The sequence below is a fragment of the Tachysurus fulvidraco genome, chromosome 2 (assembly GCF_022655615.1).
Source record: "Tachysurus fulvidraco isolate hzauxx_2018 chromosome 2, HZAU_PFXX_2.0, whole genome shotgun sequence".
NCBI classification, from domain to species: Eukaryota; Metazoa; Chordata; class Actinopteri; order Siluriformes; family Bagridae; genus Tachysurus; species Tachysurus fulvidraco.
This window is the reverse complement of record NC_062519.1, coordinates 24,720,148-24,744,071: the sequence shown is the minus strand read 5'-3', so window position 1 is coordinate 24,744,071 and position 23,924 is coordinate 24,720,148. Positions and strand designations below refer to the sequence as shown.

The 23,924-nt window shown below is 40.3% G+C and overlaps 1 protein-coding gene across 3 annotated transcripts in view; it reads right to left on the bottom strand.

Annotated features, from left to right (window-relative positions):
* Positions 1-23,441, bottom strand: part of palm1a (paralemmin 1a) — a 38,034-nt gene extending 14,593 nt beyond the window's left edge. Inside the window, exons 1-3 of one of the 3 annotated variants that reach the window (XM_027169848.2) lie at positions 23,124-23,441; positions 9,446-9,491; positions 6,706-6,786 (exon numbers count right to left, since the gene is read on the bottom strand). In XM_027169848.2, the coding sequence (XP_027025649.1) occupies positions 6,706-6,786; positions 9,446-9,490 (126 nt within the window). In that variant the 5' untranslated portion in view covers position 9,491; positions 23,124-23,441. The remainder of the gene's footprint in view (positions 1-6,705; positions 6,787-9,445; positions 9,492-23,123) is intronic. The other 2 variants (XM_027169849.2, XM_027169852.2) reach the window with 2 other exon arrangements.
* Positions 23,442-23,924: the final 483 nt, after the last annotated feature.

The following is a 23,924-nucleotide window of genomic DNA, read 5'->3' as shown; positions in this document are numbered from 1 at the left end:
AGTATCCGCTCAACTCACCTGGTCGCTGGAGGCGCACTTGGCATTCAGGCAGCTGAAGGAGAGTTTCACCTCAGCCCCGATCCTCCACCACCCGGATCCGAACCGGCCATTCACCATCGAAAAGACGCCTCAAACACGGGAATCAGCGCCATCCTTTCCCAGCGTCAGGGACCTGCCGACAAAATGTTCCCATGCGCCTACTTCTCCCGTAAACTGACCCCAGCAGAATGGAACTACGACGTGGGAGATCGCGAACTTCTGGCAATGAAAGCAGCGTTTAAGGAGTGGCGGCATTGGCTGGAAGGCGCACAGCACCCATTTACTGTCCTCACGGATCATCGTAACCTGGAGTACCTGCGTTCTGCCAGATGCATGAATACACGCCAGGCCCAGTGGGCTATGTTCTTCACCCGGTTCCAAATCACCGTGACGTACCGACCGGGGAGTAAGAACGTCAAAGCCGACGCCCTGTCACGCATGTACCGAGAGTCGGCCCAACATAACCCCACCGAGCCGATCCTACCCGAGACTCGAATCCTAGCGCCCATTCAGTGGGACATTATGACCGAGATCACCAACGCCAACGCCCAAACGCAACCTCCGATCGAGTGCCCGGCCGGCAAAACGTACGTGCCGGAGCACCTGCGCACTCCGCTCCTGACCCTACTGCACACGAGTCCGGCCTCCGGCCACCCCGGCATAACCGCAACAACCCACCTGGTCCAGAATGAGTTCTGGTGGCCGTCGCTGAACGCAGACACACGCAAGTGTGTTGACGGCTGCGCGGCGTGCCACGCCTCCAAGGCTTCTCATCAGCTACCCGCGGGCTTGCTGCGACTTCTGCCAATCCCCCAGCGTCCCTGGTCACACATAGCGTTGGACTTTATCACAGATCTGCCTCGATCCAACAACTACACCACCATTCTGACCGTTATCGACTGATTCTCGAAAGCCTGCCGGTTAATCCCACTAACCAAACTTCCCACCGCCTTCGAGACCGCGGAGCTGCTATGCAACCAAGTTTTCCGCTTTTATGGCCTTCCAGAAGACATCGTCTCGGACCGAGGTCCTCAGTTCAGCTCACGGGTCTGGAAGGCCTTCTTCAAGCGACTCGACATTAACATCAGTCTCACTTCGGGGTACCACCCCAATCTAACGGTCAGACGGAGCGCCTCAACCAGGAGATCGTCCGTTTTCTCCGAACGTACTGTCACCACAGTCAGAACAAGTGGAGCCGGTATCTGATGTGGGCAGAATATGCGCAAAACTCTCTCATTAAACCCACCACTGGCCTGACACCCTTTCAGTGCGTCCTCGGGTACCAACCTCCCTTGTTCCCCTGGTCCGACACGCCCACCGACCTACCAGCTGTTAACGACTGGTTCCGACGGAGCGAAGAAACGTGGGCACCGGGCCACCGACAACTACTGAGAGCCGTCCGAACGCAAAAAACCCAGGCTGACAGACACCGCCGGGAACACCCTGAGTACCAACCCGGCCAGTGGGTTTGGCTCTCGACCCGCGACATCCGGCTCCGCCTACCCTTCCGTAAGCTCAGTCCCAGGTACGTGGGCCCGTTCCGAGTCCTCAAACCTCCTACCGCATCTCACCCACCTTCCACGTTTCGCTGCTGAAACCGGCCGTTGAGCCGAGGGAGGGTCCGGAATCCACCACTGCTCCGCCCACGCCTCCGCCGCTGATGGTCGATGGCGAAGAAGCATATCAAATACACGAACTGCTCGACTCCAGACGCCGAGGGGGCCACTTAGAATACCTGGTCGATTGGGAGGGGTTCGGTCCGGAAGAACGCTCATGGGAGAAGGCGAGGGACATCTTGGACTCGTCGTTCGCCACCGAGTTTCACCAACGGCACCCAGAGAAACCAGCGCCCCGTCCACGGGGCCAACCCCGGCGTCCCAAACGTTCTCGCGTCGGGAGCCGCTCGCAGGGAGGGGTGCTGTCATGAGCAACGAACCACCGCGGGAGCGTCGCCCTAGAGACGCGTCTCCGGAGTACTAGCGCACTTCCGCACTACACTCCCCATCAGCCGCCTCGCCTCCTGATTACACCACCACCTGTCTCTCATTTCCCATTCACATAAATACCACGCTTCTACTCCATACCGGTGCGAGGTCTCGACTTGTGTTACTACAGTCATTCTGAGCGTTTCCTGTGTTCTGTTTTCCCGGTTATTACTTCTGCTCTCTCTTCCTGACTTTCTGATTGTTTGCCGCCTGCCCCGACCTTTTGCCTGTCCCCGATTCGGATTCTGCTCTCTCTCTGATATTGTGTTTTGCCGGTTCTGACCCCCGCCTGTTTGACTCCGATCTGTGTTTATACTTAAATAAACTCTGCTGCAAATGGATCCCCAGCAGTATGCCTCCTCATCATTACAGATAGATAGATAGATAGATAGATAGATAGATAGATAGATAGATAGATAGATAGATAGATAGATAGATAGATAAATAGATAGATAGATAGATAGATAGATAGATAGATAGATAGATAGATAGATAGATAGATAGATAGATAGATAGATAGATAGATAGAGATAAATCTACCACAATCCTGAGCATTATAAAGTTGTTACTGAAAAAAATAAATAAATGATAATTTTTTTTATATTGCTAGACACTTTGAATAGAAGGAACTAAAATAAAACACTTAACATAAACAGGCTATTACTCTTCTTTTTATGTGCTAAGCAATATTTGACATAATATTTAACATGAGAAGGGTGCTTGGACTCCAAGGGTGCTTGGAGATCACTGCTTTCAGCTTCATTGACTCTTTTATATTTAACCATTTACTCACATTCAAGTCTGATGTCTGATTAATACATCTGATGCATTTTTTTGTTTGTTTGTTTTTTTTTTTTTGCTTATTCTTAATACATCTGATGTGTTGTTTTTTTTCAAACTGTAGGTTAATCTACTTTCGAACAAGTAGTCAGGGCTCGACACTTGATACACAACAGGCTAGTTGGCTAGATGTAAAAAAGTGTTTACACTGTATTTCTGAATCCCAATTCACCTACTATCTGTCCAATATTAGAATTAGCCCTAAATTGTAATATGTTGAAATGGGTATCCATAAAGTACCAATAATATAGTCTACTATTTCTGGTAGAATTTTAAAGAATTGGGACCATTTTTTTTGCTATTACAAACAAAAATCGCACATTATTGTGATACAAAATTGATCGGCTAATTAAGCTCTCTGAGTATTCCCATTTACTACAATGGTTTAGCAATCTTAGCAAAAATATAACAGAAATGCAATAATTATGCACTTAGTTTGATAGTAGGGTGAAATGTACAGAAAATATGCTAATAAACATAATAAATGCATTATTATCTCTCCTTATGTCACACAAACCCTGACTGCAGTGTATGTTTTTTATGTTCTGGTCATCATATAATTAACCACAGAAAATATTAACCACATTATAAACCAGTCTGCTATAGACTTCGGCCAAGACATCGTTTCTGGATTGTCTCATACAGTGTGACAAAGTTAAATTCTTGCTGGGGTTGTATTTAGAAAAAGCTTGTACTGTATTATGATTTTACCACAAAGGTCACCGCTGTGAATCTGTTTCTCATTGATCACACACATTCCATTCATTTTTCTTTTACCCTGCCCCCATCCTTATCCTGAGTACTTTTCAAAACAAGGTTACGCCCGTGCTCGCCTGCCTCATTTCGTTTGCTTGGTTCGCAAGGGTTCAAAAAAGGCAAACAAAAAAAAAAAGCTTGCAGTCAATTAGCCTGTCGTGAACGGAGGGAAGCTAATGCATCCTCCTGCCATGAGAAAGAGCCATTAAGATGTGCTGATGCCAGCTGAGCCCCAGTTCTCTGAACCCACAGTCGATCCTCTGAGAGGGTTATGCTGGACACAGGGTGTGGCATTCAGTCTGCTCTTAGCTAAGCCTGTTGGCGGTATACAATCCAAACACCTGATCAAGGTTGTGCTGATTTCATCCATCATGGTCAGAATGTATAAAGTGGACACTCTGCAGCAGCTATAGGAGGCACTGTGGGTTTGTTTCTCAGTTAATTAGCAGACATTTGAGCCACTGTTGCTTCAGAATCAGCTGACTAGTGAAAAAAACAGACAGGAAATGGCCATTCATTTGAGAATAATGCAACAGACAGGACTGATCTGACATTCAGTACTGGGCTTGCTTCCATCTCCAGTTCCAGTAATCCAGAGATTGGCACAAGTGAAAAATTCACAACTACTCTGCTTTTACAACTGAATCTCAGGGACCTAGTTTTGTAATTCAAACTGCAAATCAATAACCTTCCACATGATACTGGCGCAATAGAAAATCATTTATAATGAGCACAGTAGTACTAAAGGCCAACTTGTGAGGCCAGAATTTTGCAACAGTAATTTTCCCAACCGTTTTGTGGCTGATAATAATGTCCGAGCTAATGCTAATGCTGTCACATAAGGACAAAGGAAAGAAAGGCATGTAGAACAAAACACTTTGCCATATCAGCCTGTGTTGTATTTCTTAGCTATACTTCAGTCTGTGGAGACTTCTTGGCATAACATACAATGCATCACAGGCCATGGACATTCTTGCTTCTCCCAGCTGTTCCTTATAAAGTTTTTGTAGATGTCAGTCTACTTCCTTTCACTGGGCCCGTATAACATTTAACATTGACATGGATTATTTTGATTTAATAATTCTGCAGGAATATTGCTTTGTAAGCCACACTTCACTGAATATTTCACAATGTTTATTTAATACTCCCATAAGAGCTGCTGTAGTAGCATGCACCATGTACATGTCATTCACACACACACCCACACACACATACACACACACGCACACACACACACACACGCACATCCTCCTCCACACTGATACAATGAGATCCAAAATAGAAGACAAAGGCTTCATTCCTCTCCTATGCATCCAGTCTATAACTATTGTTCTAAAAGAGGTAACGTCATATCTATCTATCTAGATATTAAACTGCAACATGCAAGCAAATTTGTGTTCTCACAGTGTAGGCTTTACAGTGACATTCCAAAATCACAAAACGTTCACAATGTACAATGCTAAATGCAGGTGAACATACTGTACTGCCGTCTAGTGATGTACAGGATGTACGTATTTCATTGTGGAAGCCACAGAGACAAAACAATACAGGACTACTCGTGATATTAGATTTAAGGCCTAAAATTTACTCTAGTTACATTTATGATTTCTATTTATTAATTCATTAATTTATTCATTGCTTTATGAAGGCCTGACCATCAGATCCATACATGCTTGTTGGATATTCCATTTCAGATTTAGTCCAATAAGCGCCACTCTTCCCAGAAGAGTGGCTCTTATTGGACTAAATCTGAAATGGTTTGTGTGTGGTGGTTCGAGGTTTGTGGTGAAGTTGGGGTTCCTGTTCATACAAAAGTTCTTCAGGGTAAGAGTTGGAACTCTGTAAAAGGACATTCACAATCTTCCAGTCCAACCATAACACAGCATGTCTTCGTGGACCTTGCTTTGTGCACAGGAGCATTGTCATGCAGGAGCAGAGTCTTATTTCCATTGAAGAATTGTAACGCTCCAGCATACAAAGACCATCTAGACAACTGTTTGCTTCTCACTTTGTGGCAGCAGTTTGGGGAAGAACCACCAAGTGTATTTCAAGTCAGTAGTGCTATAATGTCTTCATGTGTTTTGTTTCTACCCTTTCATTGGTGTTTTCCTGAAACAAACTCATGATTCACTCATGTGTCTTTTTGTCCATTTGTTCATTGACCGGACAATACATGTGATGAGACATATATCACAACATATTTATTCGGTTAAAACATCACAGCAGCTGCCCTTTCAAAAATCCCACAGCCTACTATTCAACAAGCATTTTCCCCCTCATTCTCTCTCTGTCTGTCTTTCTCTCTCTGGCTCTCTCATTGCATTTTGCTGACTGCGAATGTGAGCTCCATGGAAACTGCTAATGGAGAGCTTTTGGCTCTTATCTCTGGCCAGCGCTGCAAAAGTCCTCCTTTGCTGAAGTTGCTCTTTAAACTTTGATCACTAACACTAAAACACATGTAATCAGATCTAAAATAAAACTAAGACTTGTTTCATTTTCATTTTACTGAATGTTTGCTTAGTAGAAACAAATTCTCCTAAGAAGCATGGGTGGCGTTTTATGAATTCTGTCATACAATTACGTGCACAAAACACTCTGAGTCAAGTTACAAAAATGTGTGCACTACTCACTAAGACCTATTTAGCCAGAGGAAGCATTGTCCCACCACTCAGCCAACACAGGATGTCCTATCAGCCCCCTCTACCTCCACCCCAGCCCCAAAAACACCCAAAACAGATTTTTTGTCTTCCTGTCTCTGACAGATGAGTGTCCTTGGCTTTGGTTGAAACCTTCAGGACACTTCCATATGGAGATATCCAGAATCTCCAGAACACCCTGTAAAACTTTGTCTTAAAACACTTGCCTTAGTGTTAAGCTTCACTGCTAAGATTTACTAACATACGGAGGCCAGCAACAAAAAAAGCATGTGATTAATCATCATTGATAACACTACAACAATTGACAAAAAGCACCTGTAATGTGACCTGACTGTGATATTAGAAGAAAGTTTGCATAAATGACTTGGTATAAAAATTTCCATTGGTTTTTTTTTTTTTTTTTTTTGTATATCTGATCTAAGTCTTACCTTGAGGTGCTGCAGCTGTCTGCGGTCATCCTCCAGTTGCCTTCTTTTGTTTTCTATTTCTGTTTGTTTCTTTCTCTTCTCCTGAAAGGAAAAAAAAACAGATTCTGTTTTATATAACTCTAAATCATATTTGAGCTGTAATTCAAAAGGTGCTTATGTTTCTCATGTGAAAAGTGCCTGGCTGTTTTATTCAGATCACAATGAACAATTACTATAAACTAATCAACACAATGCATACACACAGGCTGTGTCTCTAACCAATCCCTTCTTTACCCCTTCTTCTTGAGACAGAGTCACTGGTGTGCCCCATGCCTTTAAAGTGAAATAATGGGTTTAAAGGAACAACACAAGATGCAGGGCTCTCAAGTTTTGAAGACAGGCAAGCGTGACATCTCCAACCCCCCAGGAACACCCACCCACCCACCCACCCCAAAAAAAACAAAAAAAAACAAAACAATATTGGGGAAATTGTTGTGTTTGGTAAGGATCACTGACCGCAATTTAAACAAATCCAAAGTATTTCCATTTATTAATTTGTGTGTGTGTGTGTGAGAGAGAGAGAGAGAGAGAGAGAGAGAGAGAGAGAGAGAGAGAGAGAGAGACAGAGAGAGACAGAGAGAGAGAGAGAGAGAGAGAGATTATGACTGGTGTTGTTTATTGTGTTTGTTGCCTTTTTGGACTCCTTTATCATTTGTAATGTTGCTCCCATTTAAAACACTTCGGCTCAAGCCCAGCCATTTTTAGATTGCTTCGTTTAACCGACCATCCAAAATACCCTCGCTAATGAATGTTTTTTTTTTGGTTGTTGCGTTAAATCTTACCAGATATTGCTATTTTCTGATTGGCTATTGTGTAGTCTCTTTTTTGATTGGCTGATAAGTGTCAGGCTCGAATAAGCGGCACGGACTGATACATTTTGGGTGCTGCGGGCGATTAAATATATGATAAATAGTCAAAAAGTTTTTCTGTGTGAGAAATACGATGTGTGGCGGGAGAGCGTGACAAAAGACCCAAACGCGTGACTGTCATGTGCAATGCGTGACAGTTGACAGCCCTGCAAGATGTTTGAGTTTTAAGATATTTTTATAACCAAACCCTGACTGACTCTTTGGTCTTAAAAGAAGACGCCTTTATTTGTGTCACATATACATTACAGCACAGTGAAATTCTATCTTTGTATATCCCAAATTTTGAGGTTGGGGTCGCAGTGCAGGTTCAGTCATGATACAGCACCCCTGGTTAAGGGTCCAACAGTGGCAGCTTGGCCATGCTGGGGCTTGAACCGCAATCCTCCGATTAACAACTCAGAGCACCACTGCTCCAGTGTCTTTGCTGTTTGTTTTTGTATTTTCTCTAACAGATTACACTGAGATCACTTTAATGGCACTTTAATTGTGCACGCATTGACTCCATTCAACTAGGGGGTGAAAACTCATGCACCCACTAATTCCTGTCTTTTATTTGGAAATAAGATTATTATAGGTGTAAAGTATTCCTCAAGAATCATGCCTCTGTTCTGGCTTCCTCCCTTTGGAGATCCATGAAGGAGGGAATATTTCTATAACTCTATAATTCTATAACTATAACTATGACTTTTTTATGTTTAGAAATACTGTTGTTACATTTACATTATCTCCACCCACTTTGGCATTATATGATGTTTTTGTACTTGTGTAGATTCATGACAATTAAGTTCATTTAAGGTTTTAACGCTTAAAAAGGTTCAAAGGGGGCGAATACTTATGCAAGTCACTGTCAGAACATACTGTACATGTATATGATATGAATTTTCCTTTACCCAAAATCACAGAACAGATGCTTAGATATATTTATTGTATCACTGATACATTCACCTGTACATGGTTGAGCCTATTAATAGACTTAGGGTGGTACAGTGATCCCTCGTTTATCGCGGTTAATGGGGACCGGAACCCCTCACGATAGGTGAAAATCCGCGAAGTAGGATTGGCCCTAAGTTTGACCTTTTCACTGATGGTCATCATCTTCCTCTTCCTCTTGGGCTCACTAGAGAAATCTTTTGCAGGGGCACGGCACTTAGGAGGCATTGTAAGGGCTTAACAAAAAGTTAATTTTGAACACAATACGCGAGACACAGTTGACAGCGTGAACAAGAGTGGCGAGATACAACAAGGGAAGAAGCTGGGAGAGGATGCGATGATGCACAGCCAATCAGCTCAGATCTCACGCCGGGAACCAATCATGTGCCTTGTCTGAGTGCCCGTGGGTATGTACAAAACCTCTGAGAGTTTCTCTCTTTGTCTGGCATCCTGGGAAACTGTTTTTATTTTTATTTTTCGATGAATGTTTTTGAAAAATCAGCGATGCATTGAGGCTACGAAACTTGAACTGCGAAGTGGCGAGGGAATACTGTATTTTGATTATTTCCTGTAATGAGTGGAATGTGAGGAAGGGGAGTGAAGATGAAGATGGGGACTGTGTATGTTTGTCTGCGTATTAATGAGTGTGCCTGAGCAAAACATCATTATAAAGGAGCCATATTCTACCTCTGAGCCTGAAACATGACTGTTCACATGCTTCTGTCAGGATTAAAAGAAATCCCGAGCATCTGAGAATTTTCGAGCGAATAATACTGGGAATTTTTTTTTATTTTATAATTTTTTTAGTTGAGGTTATTTTAAGGTTTCACTTTGCTAGAATTTTTAAAGTCATGAGATTTACAACAGTCAAAAAAATCTTGTAGAATAACCATCTTACTTACTGCTATAGCCTGGAGCCTCTCCTGCTGTGACAACGCCTCAGACATCCTGAGAGAGAGAGAGAGAGAGAGAGAGAGAGAGAGAGAGAGAGAGAGAGAGAGAGAGAGAGAGAGAGATGAAAAACATCTCTAAAGAGAACAATGCAGTACGCTCTGTTTCTCTCTCTAAGCCAATCTGTTGTGATTTCTCTGCCGTTTTCCGGAGTTTCTGTACGTTTGCAGTAAGAATGGCGATGCCTTCAGTTCCTTCCTTTGTCATTCAGTTTCTTGAGCTTACACAAATACACACACTCCCACAAACATATGTTGTTTCTGAGTGAAGAATTTATAAGGCCTCGTTGCCAACAATACATCCAGGTTCTGTATACTGCTCACTTAATGTTGATAAGTAACCCTTCATATCAGACCCCAGTGTAGAGACACAACAGAAGAAAAAATACGGAGTGTCAAAAATTTTGAACTTCAGCCATGAAGGCACATGAGACAAAAAAGAAAAACAGAGAACCAGACAAAACGTAATTTTGTGAGTGTTCTATCTATCACAGCATCTTTGGTTAAATAAGTTTACAGCTTGTAAATAGGTTATGCTGTAAAAAATACACCAGGTTTAACCAACAGCAATAGTTTCCTTACTTTACACTGTATTATTCAAGAAGCATCTATTTTGTCTCAATTGCTCAATGGCTTCATGCTTTTGGAGATCCATGAGGGAGGAAACATTTCAATTGTAATGTCTCCGATGCAGTTTGTTTATCTAAGTCATTCTCTATCTGTTTAAATAGGTCAAGACAAATGAATGAGATGATTTTTAGACTCGTGTGCTTAGTTGACGAAAAGATTTTTTATAATAAAGGACAAACATCAGCTCTTCCAAAAATAAAAGAATAAAAAAATCAACATTTCCTGAATCATTGTACATTTTGGGGGGGGTGCACGGTGGCTTAGTGGTTAGCACGTTCGCCTCACACCTCCAGGGTTGGGGGTTCGATTAACGCCTCCGCCTTGTGTGTGTGGAGTTTGCATGTTCTCCCCGTGCCTCGGGGGTTTCCTCCGGGTACTCCGGTTTCCTCCCCCGGTCCAAAGACATGCATGGTAGGTTGATTGGCATCTCTGGAAAATTGTCCATAGTGTGTGTGTGTGTGTGTGTGTGTGTGTGTGTGTGTGTGTGTGTGAATGAGAGTGTGTGTGTGTGCCCTGTGATGGGTTGGCACTCCGTCCAGGGTGTATCCTGCCTTGATGCCCGATGACGCCTGAGATAGGCACAGGCTCCCCGTGACCCGAGAAGTTCGGATAAGCGGTAGATAATGAATGAATGTACATTTTGGAAGTGATACCGTAAGAATACTTTTGCTAACTCAGTGTTGTTGTTGTTTTTTTTTTGTTGTTTTTTTTTAATAAAACACTACATAGGAAAGGTATATATTACTTAAAATTACTGAAATTTTTTTTTCATATTCTCCCAAGAATAGGATATGACTGGTTTCTTATGCATATGTCCTATTATAAAAAAACAAATAAACAAACAAATTAATTAATTAATTAATTAATTAATTAATTAATTAAAAAAGAGGCAGCTGAAGTAGGTTTACAGTTGTTTATAACTGCTTTAAGGTAAGTTAAAAAAAATCTCAACTGAAAAATAAAAAAAATAAATTAAAAAAACAGCAAATTGCTGTTGTATAAGAGGAATAAAAGCATTTTAAATATGCTGTTAGAAGAAAGGCTAGTAACCATAACTCACATCACAGCAGACCGTGTCTTAATGGATTCTTTCTCCTAAACCTAATTTAACAGAAACAGGGAGATTAACTTAAGAACCCTACAGGGGTCTTCAGTTTGGTCCCCCGAAGAACACTTTAGAAAGCCTGAAACATTAATCGTGCAAAGAATCCTTAAGGAAACTTTTTTTTTTTTGCAGAGCTGTTCGACGAACAAAAGAAAAAAAAAAACGTCTCATTCTACACTGATAGATTTTTGAACCATTTCTGAGAAATTTTCCCTTAATGGCTCCTTCGAGTCCAAGTAGTTTAACTTCAGATATATAAGGATATGTCATTTAAGCACAGACAAATAGCACAGGACTGTTTAAAAAGAACTCATTACAGTTATTCAGCTAAAGCTTGGATGGAAGTTAGCCCCATCTGTGAGAGAGCATTGTCTGGTTTTGGACCTGACTGAAATGAACTTCACGTCAATGAGATGGATTTAAAAGATGAGGGGTTATTAAGGGGTTGTTGTCTGGATTAAAAAAGTGAATAAAATCTCAGACAAATAGGTCTTAATACTGTAGGTCTTATTATGGAAGCCAATAAGAAGAAAATGAGATCTGGCTCTGGAAACGTCTGGATAGATCTTCTCATTATTTATTTCACACCCTGTTGGGGCGTCACAACTCATACCCCCACCATCTTTTGATCTCTTTAAATTGGCACCGTACATTTCCCTAAATGCCTCCAGAGTCAGTTTGACAGACACGATGAAGAAAGCGTACTGCTGGAGCGTTTGAAAGATGAGGAGAATGGAGATCTCATGAGGGTCATGAGGGAGTAGAGGAATGTGTGGATGCCCCAGCCTACGACACCCTGCAGGCTGACATGTGTTTCCTATCATAACCACCCCCCCATACACACTCCTCCAAGCCCCTAACATTTAACGCACACCACTTGTAAAAACAGCAGAAAGAAGTGAATGAGTTTGGAGAGAATCGATGCATCACAATGCTATTCTAGGTATGTTGTGAACATGTCCCACGATTTTATTAAAATTAAGAAGATCTCTCAACACCAGCTCCCAGCAATCACGTTTAATAAGGTGCTAACTAGCAGCATGATGCTAAGCTGAGCTCGTATCTGTTGATCCTGGTGCATAATATAAGCTTGTGCAGACTCAGCACCTTTCACTCCCTGCTCCAGCCAGCATGAAATGACAGGATGCAGCACAAAATGCTGCATCTAAATAACACACTCAGGGACTGCAGAGAAAAGCGTGCTCCTATAAAAACATAACACTTTCAAGAGACAAGGTGCATCTCGATTTCTGTGCTGATACATTCAGTGTTAGTGGGTCAAAGTCATTGTGTGAATATTACATAACAGCACTCATGGGTGTTCTCAGCATTTCAGACACATTTAAGAGACAAACAGATGCAGGATCGGGGTCATTCGGGGAAGTGAAGATCATAAGTCTATCAGCAAATTCCTCTGCCTTTCACATGCTTATTAGCAGCAGCTTGTAAAACAATGCACTGACTTGTAATCTGGTCATTCCATCATCATAATACAATGAGGTTAAAGAGTTTTTCATGCGTTCTTGGACAATCCATTAATATGATGATGTAGCTAAATATCAATACCTTATATGAATGAACCGATCATATAAATATCTCTAAATGGATACAAATACAAATATGAGGTTCACTATGTGTTTCTGGGTTGTTGTTCTTTTTTGGTATCTTGTTTTAGATATTCATTCATTAATACATCTTGAGGGGGCACGGTGGTTTAGTGGTTAGCATGTTTGCCTCACACCTCCAGGGTTGGGGGTTCGATTCCCGCCTCCGCCTTGTGTGTGTGGAGTTAGCATGTTCTCCCCGTGCCTCGGGGGTTTCCTCCGGGTACTCCGGTTTCCTCCCCCCGGTCCAAAGACATGCATGGTAGGTTGATTGGCATCGCTGGAAAATTGTCCGTAGTGTGTGAGTGTGTGAGTGAATGAGAGTGTGTGTGTGCCCTGCGATGGGTTGGCACTCCGTCCAGGGTGTATCCTGCCTCGATGCCCGATAACGCCTGAGATAGGCACAGGCTCCCCGTGACCCAAGACGTTCGGATAAGCGGTAGAAAATTAATGAATGAATGAATAATACATCTGCAGACTAAAAGTTTGTATTGAAACTGGTATAATTGCAGAATTTAACTAAATCTAAGTGGCACTTTTTATTTTCACACGAGTGTTCGGATATATAACTGAAGCTCACAGGAGAACAATTATGCTCATTAACATGAACATGCAGCACCGTAATATAAATTTACAACATCCTTAGTATCTGCCTGGTTAGAATTACAATACTTTAAATTAGTTCAAACTAATTTATTATTACTTCAAACTTTATATTCTGGGAAATAACAACAACTAAATTTAAAATATATTACAGAAAGGTGCGAACAAAAATAAGAAGTGTGTAAAGTGTGAGATTTTTTAAAATAAAATCCTGCACTCGTGTCTAGTTACCAGTAATTATGAACTTGAGTGATGTTGAAGGTGAGACACTGAATCAGATCCACCCACATTTTCATTTAACTCTGAACACAGATACAGACATGGATATCTGGAGCATTAAAAAGATACAGTTACAGATTGCAGTCATACACTGGATACCAATTAAGTCTGATATGCTAGGCTCACCTCTTACTCTTTCCATTCCTCACATTTACAATCTGTACAGCATGTACAAGATATGGGTGATGTTGCATCTTAGGAGAAGCAACAGCGTGTTCCACACAAGACATCACCTGATGCCAGAATCACAACCATTTCGGGAGCACAGTTTCGCTCCAAATGACTCCAAATTCAAAAATCAAACATTTTAATTTGATTATTTCCTCCAGCTACACACATAATATGGTCTCAGAGCATGTCATTAACACTTTTATGTCTATAAAACTGTTCTCATGGATAATAAAGATCTAGCTGACCCATAAAAGTACAGTAATACGCCTCCATAACAATTTTGCACTCATTAAAGCTCATGCAATATGGAGGCCAATAGATCATGATTTAATGAGGCCTAAGTTGCTATGTGTAATTTTTATTCCAGAGTTATTGTGTTGGTGTTTCTCAGTGCACTGGAATGCTATGGACATGGTGTTCCTAGTAAGTTCAAAATGTATTTGGTAAGTGATTTGGACTAAAGAGACTCTACTGGTGAGTGAATCTCACAGAACTGAACTGAAGGCAATCACATACTGTATGAAGCTACATAAACAAGCTGTTTTGGGTTTTTGTACAGTCGGTAGCCATCTCTTAAAAAACACTGAATAAATCACTGTTTGTTGGAGGTTAATTTAGGCATAAAGACCTACTAGTGTATATCATATCATACTGTTCATAGCATAAACTCAGTATGTACTGTAGCAAACATTAGGATCTGCAGTGGAATCGGTTAATACATTTATGGATTGGTGGAAGGTTGACTAAGTTTCAACGGCCAGCCAACTGAATGACTACAAAGACTTTGTGGTAGATCTATCCATGAAAAAAAAATACAAATTAAAAAATACACTTCAATGAGAATGATTTAAAATGCTATTCAATAAAAATGTCCCAATTTCCAAACACATTTTTGGTATTAATCACATATTACACCAAGTAATATTGTTGTCCCTGTCAAAAGCATAAAATTCAGGAATGCAAGGTATTTCCCTGCTCTTTAAAAATGAATAAAAAGCAACTGAGCTAAAACAGATGTTTTTACACTGCTTTGAGTATGACTTTTTCTGGCCAGCCAATCTGAGCGTAGCGTTTTTTTCTTTTTTAAGTTCAGCAGCCTGGAGCAGATTTCACTGAGAGGAATTGTTGGAGGGAAGATGACTAACAGTGCTGAGTAACAAAATCTGGCTTTGAAAATCCAACAATTTCTGGTGCTCGCTCTAATTAAGAAGTCATGCCTGATATCAATCTCAAGACTGACTAGTAACCTGACAGGATTGCTTTCAGATGTGTGAATATATCTAGTTTGTGTTTACCACTGAATGCAAAGGACAAGACAGAGGGTTTTGGGTTAAATCACAGCGCAGGCTGTCACCCAGCTAATGTGAGTGTTTTTGACTTTATGTTTGACAAGGACTGCACTTATACAACCTCATTAAGAGCTACATAGTGTACAGCAACATCTAATTTCCCTGTTGTGTGTTATCTTCACATGTATTCACTATAGTAAAAACAAAAAGGGTCTTTCCATAAGAAACAGCACCTGGTTTGAGAAAAGTGGAAAATGACAAAGGTTTTCACTCACCTTATATTACAGCAGCCTGTATTAGTTAGTAGAGGGTTAGTATCAAGCTCTATTGGCTGATCTCCGTGCTCAAATATCTAAATTCAAGTCACAAATTATTCGCCGGGATTATACAGCTAAAAAGCAGGAAAATCACCAAAGTGTGCAAGTGAGTAAGTATTCCTGGCTGAAATTCAACCAGGAAAACCTGATATTTGGCACCAGTGACATTACAAGTTGTATAAACATTTCCCTCCAAAATATGTTTAGATGTGTAGAAGCATTTTAAATGTAGAACATAACGTCTTTGGTGGCAGACCATAGGGGTCTTTAAGTGAGCAACAGTATTGGACCAGATGGTATCACGGTGAATAATAAGTAATATCGGTCGTGACCCACTGTCATAACCAAACTGTTACATTCTTCTTTTGTGGTGATTTTCCAAGCTTACAGTTCAGTTTCTTTCAGTTGTTGATTGTTTTAGAGGTTTTTTCTCATCAGTCTCCTCTTCACGAGTAAAATGTTAGTTGGGTTAAGGTCTAGTGATTTGTCCCCTTATGAAGTCATTTGTTGTGTTGGCAGTGTGTTTTCGTTCGTTGTCTTGCTGCATAATGAAGTTCCTCCCTATTAAATTGGATGCATTTCTCTGTAAATTTGCAGACAGAATGTTTCTGTAAACATCTCAGTTCATTCTGCTGCAACCACCATGTGATAAATCATCAACAAAGATAAGTAAGCCTGTTTAGAAGCAGCCATGCAAGCCCAAGCTATGACTCCACCATGCTTGACAGATGAGCTCATGTGTTTTGGATCATCAGCAGATCCTTTCTTTCCCTACACTTCGGTTGGTGATTGGTTGTGGCTCATCTATGTAGTTCATTGAGAATTCTCTGGCCTTCTAATTATTACTGCTGATGAGTGCATCTTGTGGCCTCTGTATTTCTGCTCCCATAGTTTTATTCAAACAGTAGATTGTGATGCCTTCAACCCTGCTCTGTGGAATATTTTGGTGATGAACACTGCTGTTTTTCTTTTTTCCTTTTCAGCTCTCACAATATTTCTGCCATTGACTGCTGTTGTTTATCTTGACTGACTTGTTCAGTGTATAGTTTTTAATACACCAGTGTGTTTTTCAGGACATTCCAAATTGCTATGCCCAATGCTTCTGCAACAGCTCTAACCTCAGCTATAAAATGGCTTGCTTTTCTCCCATAGACAGCTCTCTGGTGTTCATGTTTGTCTGCCCTTTTTTTTTACTTACAAACGCAGCCTTAACAATAAAATCAATAGCTCATTTCAAGAGCAGACAATAAGTGCTGTTAATTCTTTAAACAATCAAATCTGGGACACATCTGGGCAACAAGAAACACACAAAGTCACATCTTCCTTTGAAAAATGGGTGGGTGCCATCTTCCAAGTTGTTTAAAACATCTAGATGTAAATAACAAGACATGGACGGTGAATTTCTGTTCTATTGTCTCATATTCTTATTTTGATCTCAAACCCAGATGTTTCTGGCACATAGCAAAAACAAAAGAACTGACTTTGTTCTAATACTTTCAGAGGGGACATAGCTGGGATGTAGCAATGTAGCATGACGAGTAGGACAAGGACTAGATTAGCATGTAAGAGGTAAAGATTCAAAAGTGATGGAATTTGTTTATTTATATTTTAACACACGATATGTAAGATTGTTTATTTGTATGCTAGTTGGCTGGTTTGCTGTAAAAGTGTTTTTCTGGAATTTGCAGCTAATGTTATTTTCCATTATGAGGCTGTTTTATTTAGCTAGCTAGCACTAGCAAGCAAGTGCATTTAACTGTGTTTGTCTATTTGTCAAATTGATACTTTCATAACTATACATAATTTTGCATCTACTGTAAAAGTAACTGTGAAATGTAGATAATATATTCTTTTGTTATTATAGCAATTCACTTCACAACAATTCACTGAACTACTACAGAGTACAGAATCCAACTTTTGCCAAAACAGCCTTAATACCAGCCTCTATTGAATTAATTGCAGCTAATGTGCGTTACACGTTGATCTTCAGTCTGCTTTGACGTCAAGCTAGCAGAATTATCTGCCAAAATAGGCCTCAGGTTAAGAGAATATAAGACACTGAAAGCACATCAGCGTCTGTCTCTGCATACAAGGCGGCTGTCTATACTATACTGTCTATAACTTCAATGTGCTATTGCATTTCTGCTAGCAGTTCTTTCATTTGGTCTGTGCCTGCTGCCAGCTCGTGTATTCTGTGTTCCAACACACTAAATGCACCCTTTCCACCTCCGTAGCACTGCTCAATGGACTCTTCTGCCCACTTTTTGTTCCTTCTGCAGCAAACGTTAAAGCAGTTGACCTTTTTCCTTCTGCCAAGCTCTGTAGCCATATCTGCTGCTTGCTTCATTCTTCATTACTACTGTTTGTTGCCAGAGGAAGGTGATAAATAGACAGCAATATTTTGTAGCCATAAGGCCCTAATCCACAATGGTGGTGGTCCGGAATCTTTTTTTTCTGGAGATACGAATGTGGTCGGTCAGATATAAGCAAAAAATATTTCTCATGTAACCCTGATTTCACGGCTTATACAAAAATTAATTTAAATAACTATCTAGCATAGCAGTTTGAATGACGTAGAATGAGTGTGATCATGTCACCTATAATTAACGTGTCTAAGTTGAACCTTTAAACACTTCTACTTTATTCAGTTTTATGTGAGTGAAATTTATCTAAATATGCCATGATTATTCAAGCTGTTCTTACCCATAAAAGTGTATGTATGAAAGCAATACTCACAGTATTGACGTGTTGTAATTACTGCTGACCAACTTTGGCTGTCCCCATTCCATTGGTTTCATTGACACAGTTGTAAATTTGGCCATTAGTTTTCTTGCTAAAAATAAAACAAGCTTTCATGCTGTCGAGTAGTTCATATGAACCATGTGAGGTGTGAATTGAACGGACAGAGCCTACACGCGGCTTGTGACACTTCTGTGACTTATTGTGGATTTGCTGCTAAATAAATTCATCTTTGATTGATTAGATTGGCAGAGTATATCATATGTATTTATCAATGAAATTAAAATACATTTGTTTCATGCTGTTTGTTTGTGCTGTGCACTTGCTAGCATTGGTAGAATTTTTTCAAGCTAAAGTTTAAACTTAAATTTAACCTTTAATGTAACTTAAATTTAAATTGAACCTTTAATTGAACTTAAATTTTAATTTAACCTGCGTTTTACTAAATGTGTCATTATTTGCATCATTATAGATATTTAAAACATATTACACAGACATGCAACAGATGCAACCGTATAACAGGATCGATCCTAAGCTTGTGTTTGTGTCTGTGGAGATGTTCTCTGTATAATTTCCTTGAAGCTGTCTGGGCTGCTCCAGGTTCTCTGGTTTCTTTCCGCACCTACACATGGTAGGTGGTACATTGGCTAGATAAATGCACCTAGGTGTGAATGTGTGTGTGTGTGTGTGTGTGTGTGTGTGTGTGTGTGTGTGTGTGTGTGTGTGTGTGTGTGTGTGTGTGTGTGTGTGTGTGTGTGTGTGTGTGTGCAACCCTGGTGTATATCTGGTATAATCTTGCCCAATGCCTAGTGCTCCCTAGTAAAAATATTTTATAAATGCCTATCAAATCGTACACTATACAACCAAAAGTACAGTATTTTGACACCTGACCATCATACACTTTATGTCTTTTGTGAATATCCCATTCCAAAAACCATATAAAACCCTCCCCTCATCAGCAAAAGCTTCTTACTAGATTTTGGAACATTGTTGTATTGATTTGTGCCCATTCAACCACAAGAGCTTTAGTGAAGTCAGGCATTGATGTAATGGGAGAAGGCCTGGTGTGTAGTTGGTGTCCAGTTTGGCTGAGGTCAGGCCTCTGTTCAAGCTATTTCAGTTCTTCCGCACCAGCCGTTATTGTCTTTATGGACCTCACTTTTTGTGCACAGGAGCATTGTCTTGCAACAGGTTTGGGTTAGGCCCCTTAGTTCTAAACAATTGTAATAGTAACAGTTTAGTTCAACTGGTTCGTCAGGACCTAACCTTACATTATAATTCAATACCTCTTCACTCTAATGATCTGCAAAATAAAGACTCGGCAAAATGTCACCACTGCCCACTCAACTGGAAAAGTGTTTATTTCTGAATGCATGAAGAAGCCAGAGGCCATATCACATGAGCTGCCTCCTGGATCATTAATTATCAGTATATAGAGAAGCTAATGTGTCATATGACTCACTCCATGCACTGTCATTAAACTATTTTCTGTTTCATTGCTGGGTTCCAGTAATAACTGTCCATTCACATGCAATAACATCACACAGTGTGATCAATTTTGCACTATTTCCAGCATTACTGAATAGTTCTCACTGCAAAGTCAATAACAAACTAATCCTGGGGCATCAGCTACAGGACACCCATACCCACTGATTTATACCCTTTTAAAGACTGCAAATGCCCTTAGGCTCCACACTACAAAGTGACAGTGTGTCCAGGCCCAAAAAATAAAGCAAGGGCCTAACAAGGTCATATATTCCCCCTCTGACAGAGAAACTAGACCATTAAAAAACCCCATGCAGTCTCTGTATGAGGTGGAACATGGCTGCTGGTGTTAGATATGAAACCAGAACAAGCAAAGGGGTTATGAACAATTATTTGCTCATTTCATTTTAACCAGTATTTTGTATATGAATCCTTTTTTACACACTAAAACGGGATTACGTTATCCATCAAAAAATGTTTTTAAGCATGTAGGATTTTTCTTAGTAATTTCTTAGTAATTCTATTATTCTAGCCTCATTTCAATTTTGTTTAATTCACTACACTCTCAAGGCTTCTATGCCCCGTTCTATATGTTCACACACTGTCCACTTTATTAGGAACAACAGTACTGTACACTTGGTCATTCATGCTAATGTTGATAAGAGAGTGCAGCGGAGAAAAAGCAAGACTGGTTTTAAGCTGACAAAATAGCTCTGGGAATTCAAATAAGCACTAATTACAAACACCGTGAACAGAAAAACATTTCAATAGACAAAATTTGAGAAAAAATTAAGGTTACACTGGACAAAAAGATCAGGAAACCAGGGCAGTTGAAGACTGAAGAAAGAACACACATAGTTAAAGTGGATAAGTGTAGGTCTCCTGTTGTACAGTAGGTTAACATAGACAACAGTGATAAAAATTTATACAACTTCCTAAGTATTTCACTTCAATAATTTAACCATAAAATGAAAACCGCAGGTTATTTAATTCCACCTTTTTTTTAAACGGCAATGATGAAACTTTCAGTGTCCAGAATTTCATTTTTCACATGTCACCGTGTTATTGTGAGTGTTTGCTAAGCACAAATGTTCCTATGTAAAGAGCATGCTGAACTTGACATCTTTTTTGTACTGCTTTTCAGTTAAGTGCCCTTTCTAAGGGATTTGTCACAAAACTGCCCACTGAAGTGGAAGAATGCTGTTCGTTTCTATGGAGACCTCACCCACGAACTGCCCAAAAAAAACAAGTCACACAGTACGAGCAGGGTAACACAACATTACCCTACGCAAGACAACTGTAATCAAAATGAGTCGATAAATTGCTAGAGTTTAAAGGTTCAAAACATTAAAATGAATGATAGTAATGTACTATAATCACCGGTAAAAAAACTGAAAAAGACTTGACGACCCGATGCTATGGATTATTACAATGATCATATTTGGCATGCAGTCTGCCTAAGTAACTTGCAGTGTGTTGGCCATTAGCTTCCATTATTAGTCCTATTAGTCACACAGCTCCAGGGTCTTTGCTTTATGTAAGGTAAGCATAAAGCCAATGCAAGTTTGATGTTCTCCTGGAACTTTTCTTTAAGAACCTCAGCAAACGCAGACTTCATATGATACATATTTAATGTGTCTACATACCCAACTAAGCAGTCTTGCAGACTAATCATTTTGCTCACATGGAAACCATTTGACTTCAAGTATTGCTGGGTAGAAACGACGAACAGGCTTTCAACCGAGAGTAAACTGTAGGCGAGGTATCGTCTTAAAGTTTCAAAAATAAAATCTATGAGCATCAAACCATGTTATCTTTAATAGCACTTAGGGTTGGTGAATTACAGAAGGCTATCAACCACTCAAAAGGACTAATTGACTTATGTGCTTTAGGGTTAATGTATTAGACAGGTTATTCAAAGCCCAAAGCCCTCTTATGGAGAATGTGTGGTTCTACAGCAAGTTTCATCCCTAAGTGAACATTGTGAGGTAAGGGTTCAGTTATTCAAACAGACGACATGGTCCCTTGGTGAGACTGCAGAAATTTGCAGAGACGTCTAAACTAATATAGTATACTAGATGAGAGATTGCAGGAGTATTTGTGTAAAAGGCCAAGCACTTCAGCCCCTTTACCCTGGAACAGTTGCTTCAGGAATCTCAGCAAAAAGCCCTGCCCATATCAGATAGCACATGCCTTCCTATTAGCAATGGGAACACTCGACATTCTGTCTGATATCCCTGCTACATATTCACAGTGTTATGGTCATTCAGCCAACAACAGACCACACACCACACCGATTGTGTGCAGTTTATGAAATGCAGATCTCACCTCTCGTTATGGAAGTTCAAACTATGGAATATTCAGTCTGGAGGATTCATTTACATTTACATTTACATTTACAGCATTTGGCAGACGCCCTTATCCAGAGCGACGTACATAAGTGCTTAAATCTCTATTCAGATTCATTCATTCAGTCTGTGAACTCCACAAGTTTAATCAGCAAAACACAAACAAAAAAATAGGATTCAAGCGCTTCAAGTCTTCTTAACACTTTAACCCTCTTGCAAAAAAAAAAAAGAGAGAGAGAGAGAGAGAGAGAGAGACAGAACTGTAATGTGCTACTACACATGCATTGAAATAGTAAGAGCTTCTTTTTAACAGCCTGAGGGATGAGAGAGGAACACAATATAGAAAGCACACTCATGGATGCATGGATGTATTTTCAGAATAGTAAAACAGCCCTGATCATAGGGATAATGATGGTGATGATGACGATGATGATGAAGCAGGTTAGTTCGTGTCAAAGAAACGTGCACGTGCATATGTGTACATTGAACCAGCCTACACATGAATGCACCTAAAAAAATAACCTGTATTGTAGTTTGAAAATAAATAAACAAACAAATAAATAAATAAATTGCCGCATTTAGTCGGTATATTCCTATAGGCTATCCTTTTGTGCAGGATGCACAGCATATAGGAGAAGAGCACACATGCATTTAGATCCAGAGGTCAAATATATGGAATAGAAAAAGGAAGGAAGAAAAAAAAAAACCTCACGGTTAATGATGAGGCCCTGTAGCTAATGCGTCGCATATGGGCGCATTAATCAATCTGGACAATTTTAACCACTGATGCGTTCAAATAAAGTAGCGCCAAATAAAAATTGTCCTCAAAGCAACAAATATAAAAAAAAACTCGCATTTCCACCCTCGCGAGCTCCCACAGCTGGAGCACCCACAGCTGGAGCGCCCACAGCTGGAACGCATCATAGATGAGAGAATAAAGCGCTATCTGCAGGTGTGGCAAGTCGTTAAAAGGGCCAACACAGCATGTGCACATGCAAAGCAAATAAAACAGAATGAATTAAATATATATATATATATATATATATTTAGAAAGACTTACTCTACAGTGTCAAATTGTCCACCCCCTGGTTCTGCCCGCGTGTAGCTGTGGCTCTGAGTGATGCGGATTCTTCTAGTTCTATTATAAAATGCGCTACGACATCAATTTGGTTCCAGGTCTCCTCACTGTCTTCTCGGTATCTGCTGCACTCACACAGCAGCCTGATCAGATCCTTTAAATGTTAAGAGAGCAGAGCAGAAATGAGAGGATTCTATGACCAACACTCCTCATTGCCTAGTCCGTTTGTCCTGTCCCCTTTTGTCGGGGTGTGAGGACTTCAGGGTGGATGGATTTTCAGGTTATTATCATTCGCCCTGGTGATGAAAACAGGAGTTCAGCTTTAGCGCCCTCTCGCGGACAGAGACGTCTGTTTCCAAACACAGCCTATGCTGCAGGTTTAGAAAGCATGATCCAGCTATATAACATTTACATAACCCAGCTATATATAACCCATCTTTACATGACCATGATCTATAGAATCCAGCTATATATATATATACAGAATCCACCTACATATGATCAAGCTATACATGAGAGTATGCTTTATGATGCATAATCAAGATGATCCACATACTTATGCTCCAACTATACATGATACAGCTATACATGCATTAGAGTTTATATATTTTTTTGGGACTTTCTCATGTAATAAGCTGTGTAATGGATTGCTCATGTATTATAAATTCATGTATTTTTTGTTTTCCATGCAATTATATAATAACACATGAATATGTGAAAATCTTTAAATGTTTACACATTACATGAAATAAGTCTACTGTATGTCCTATAGAAATCTTTGGA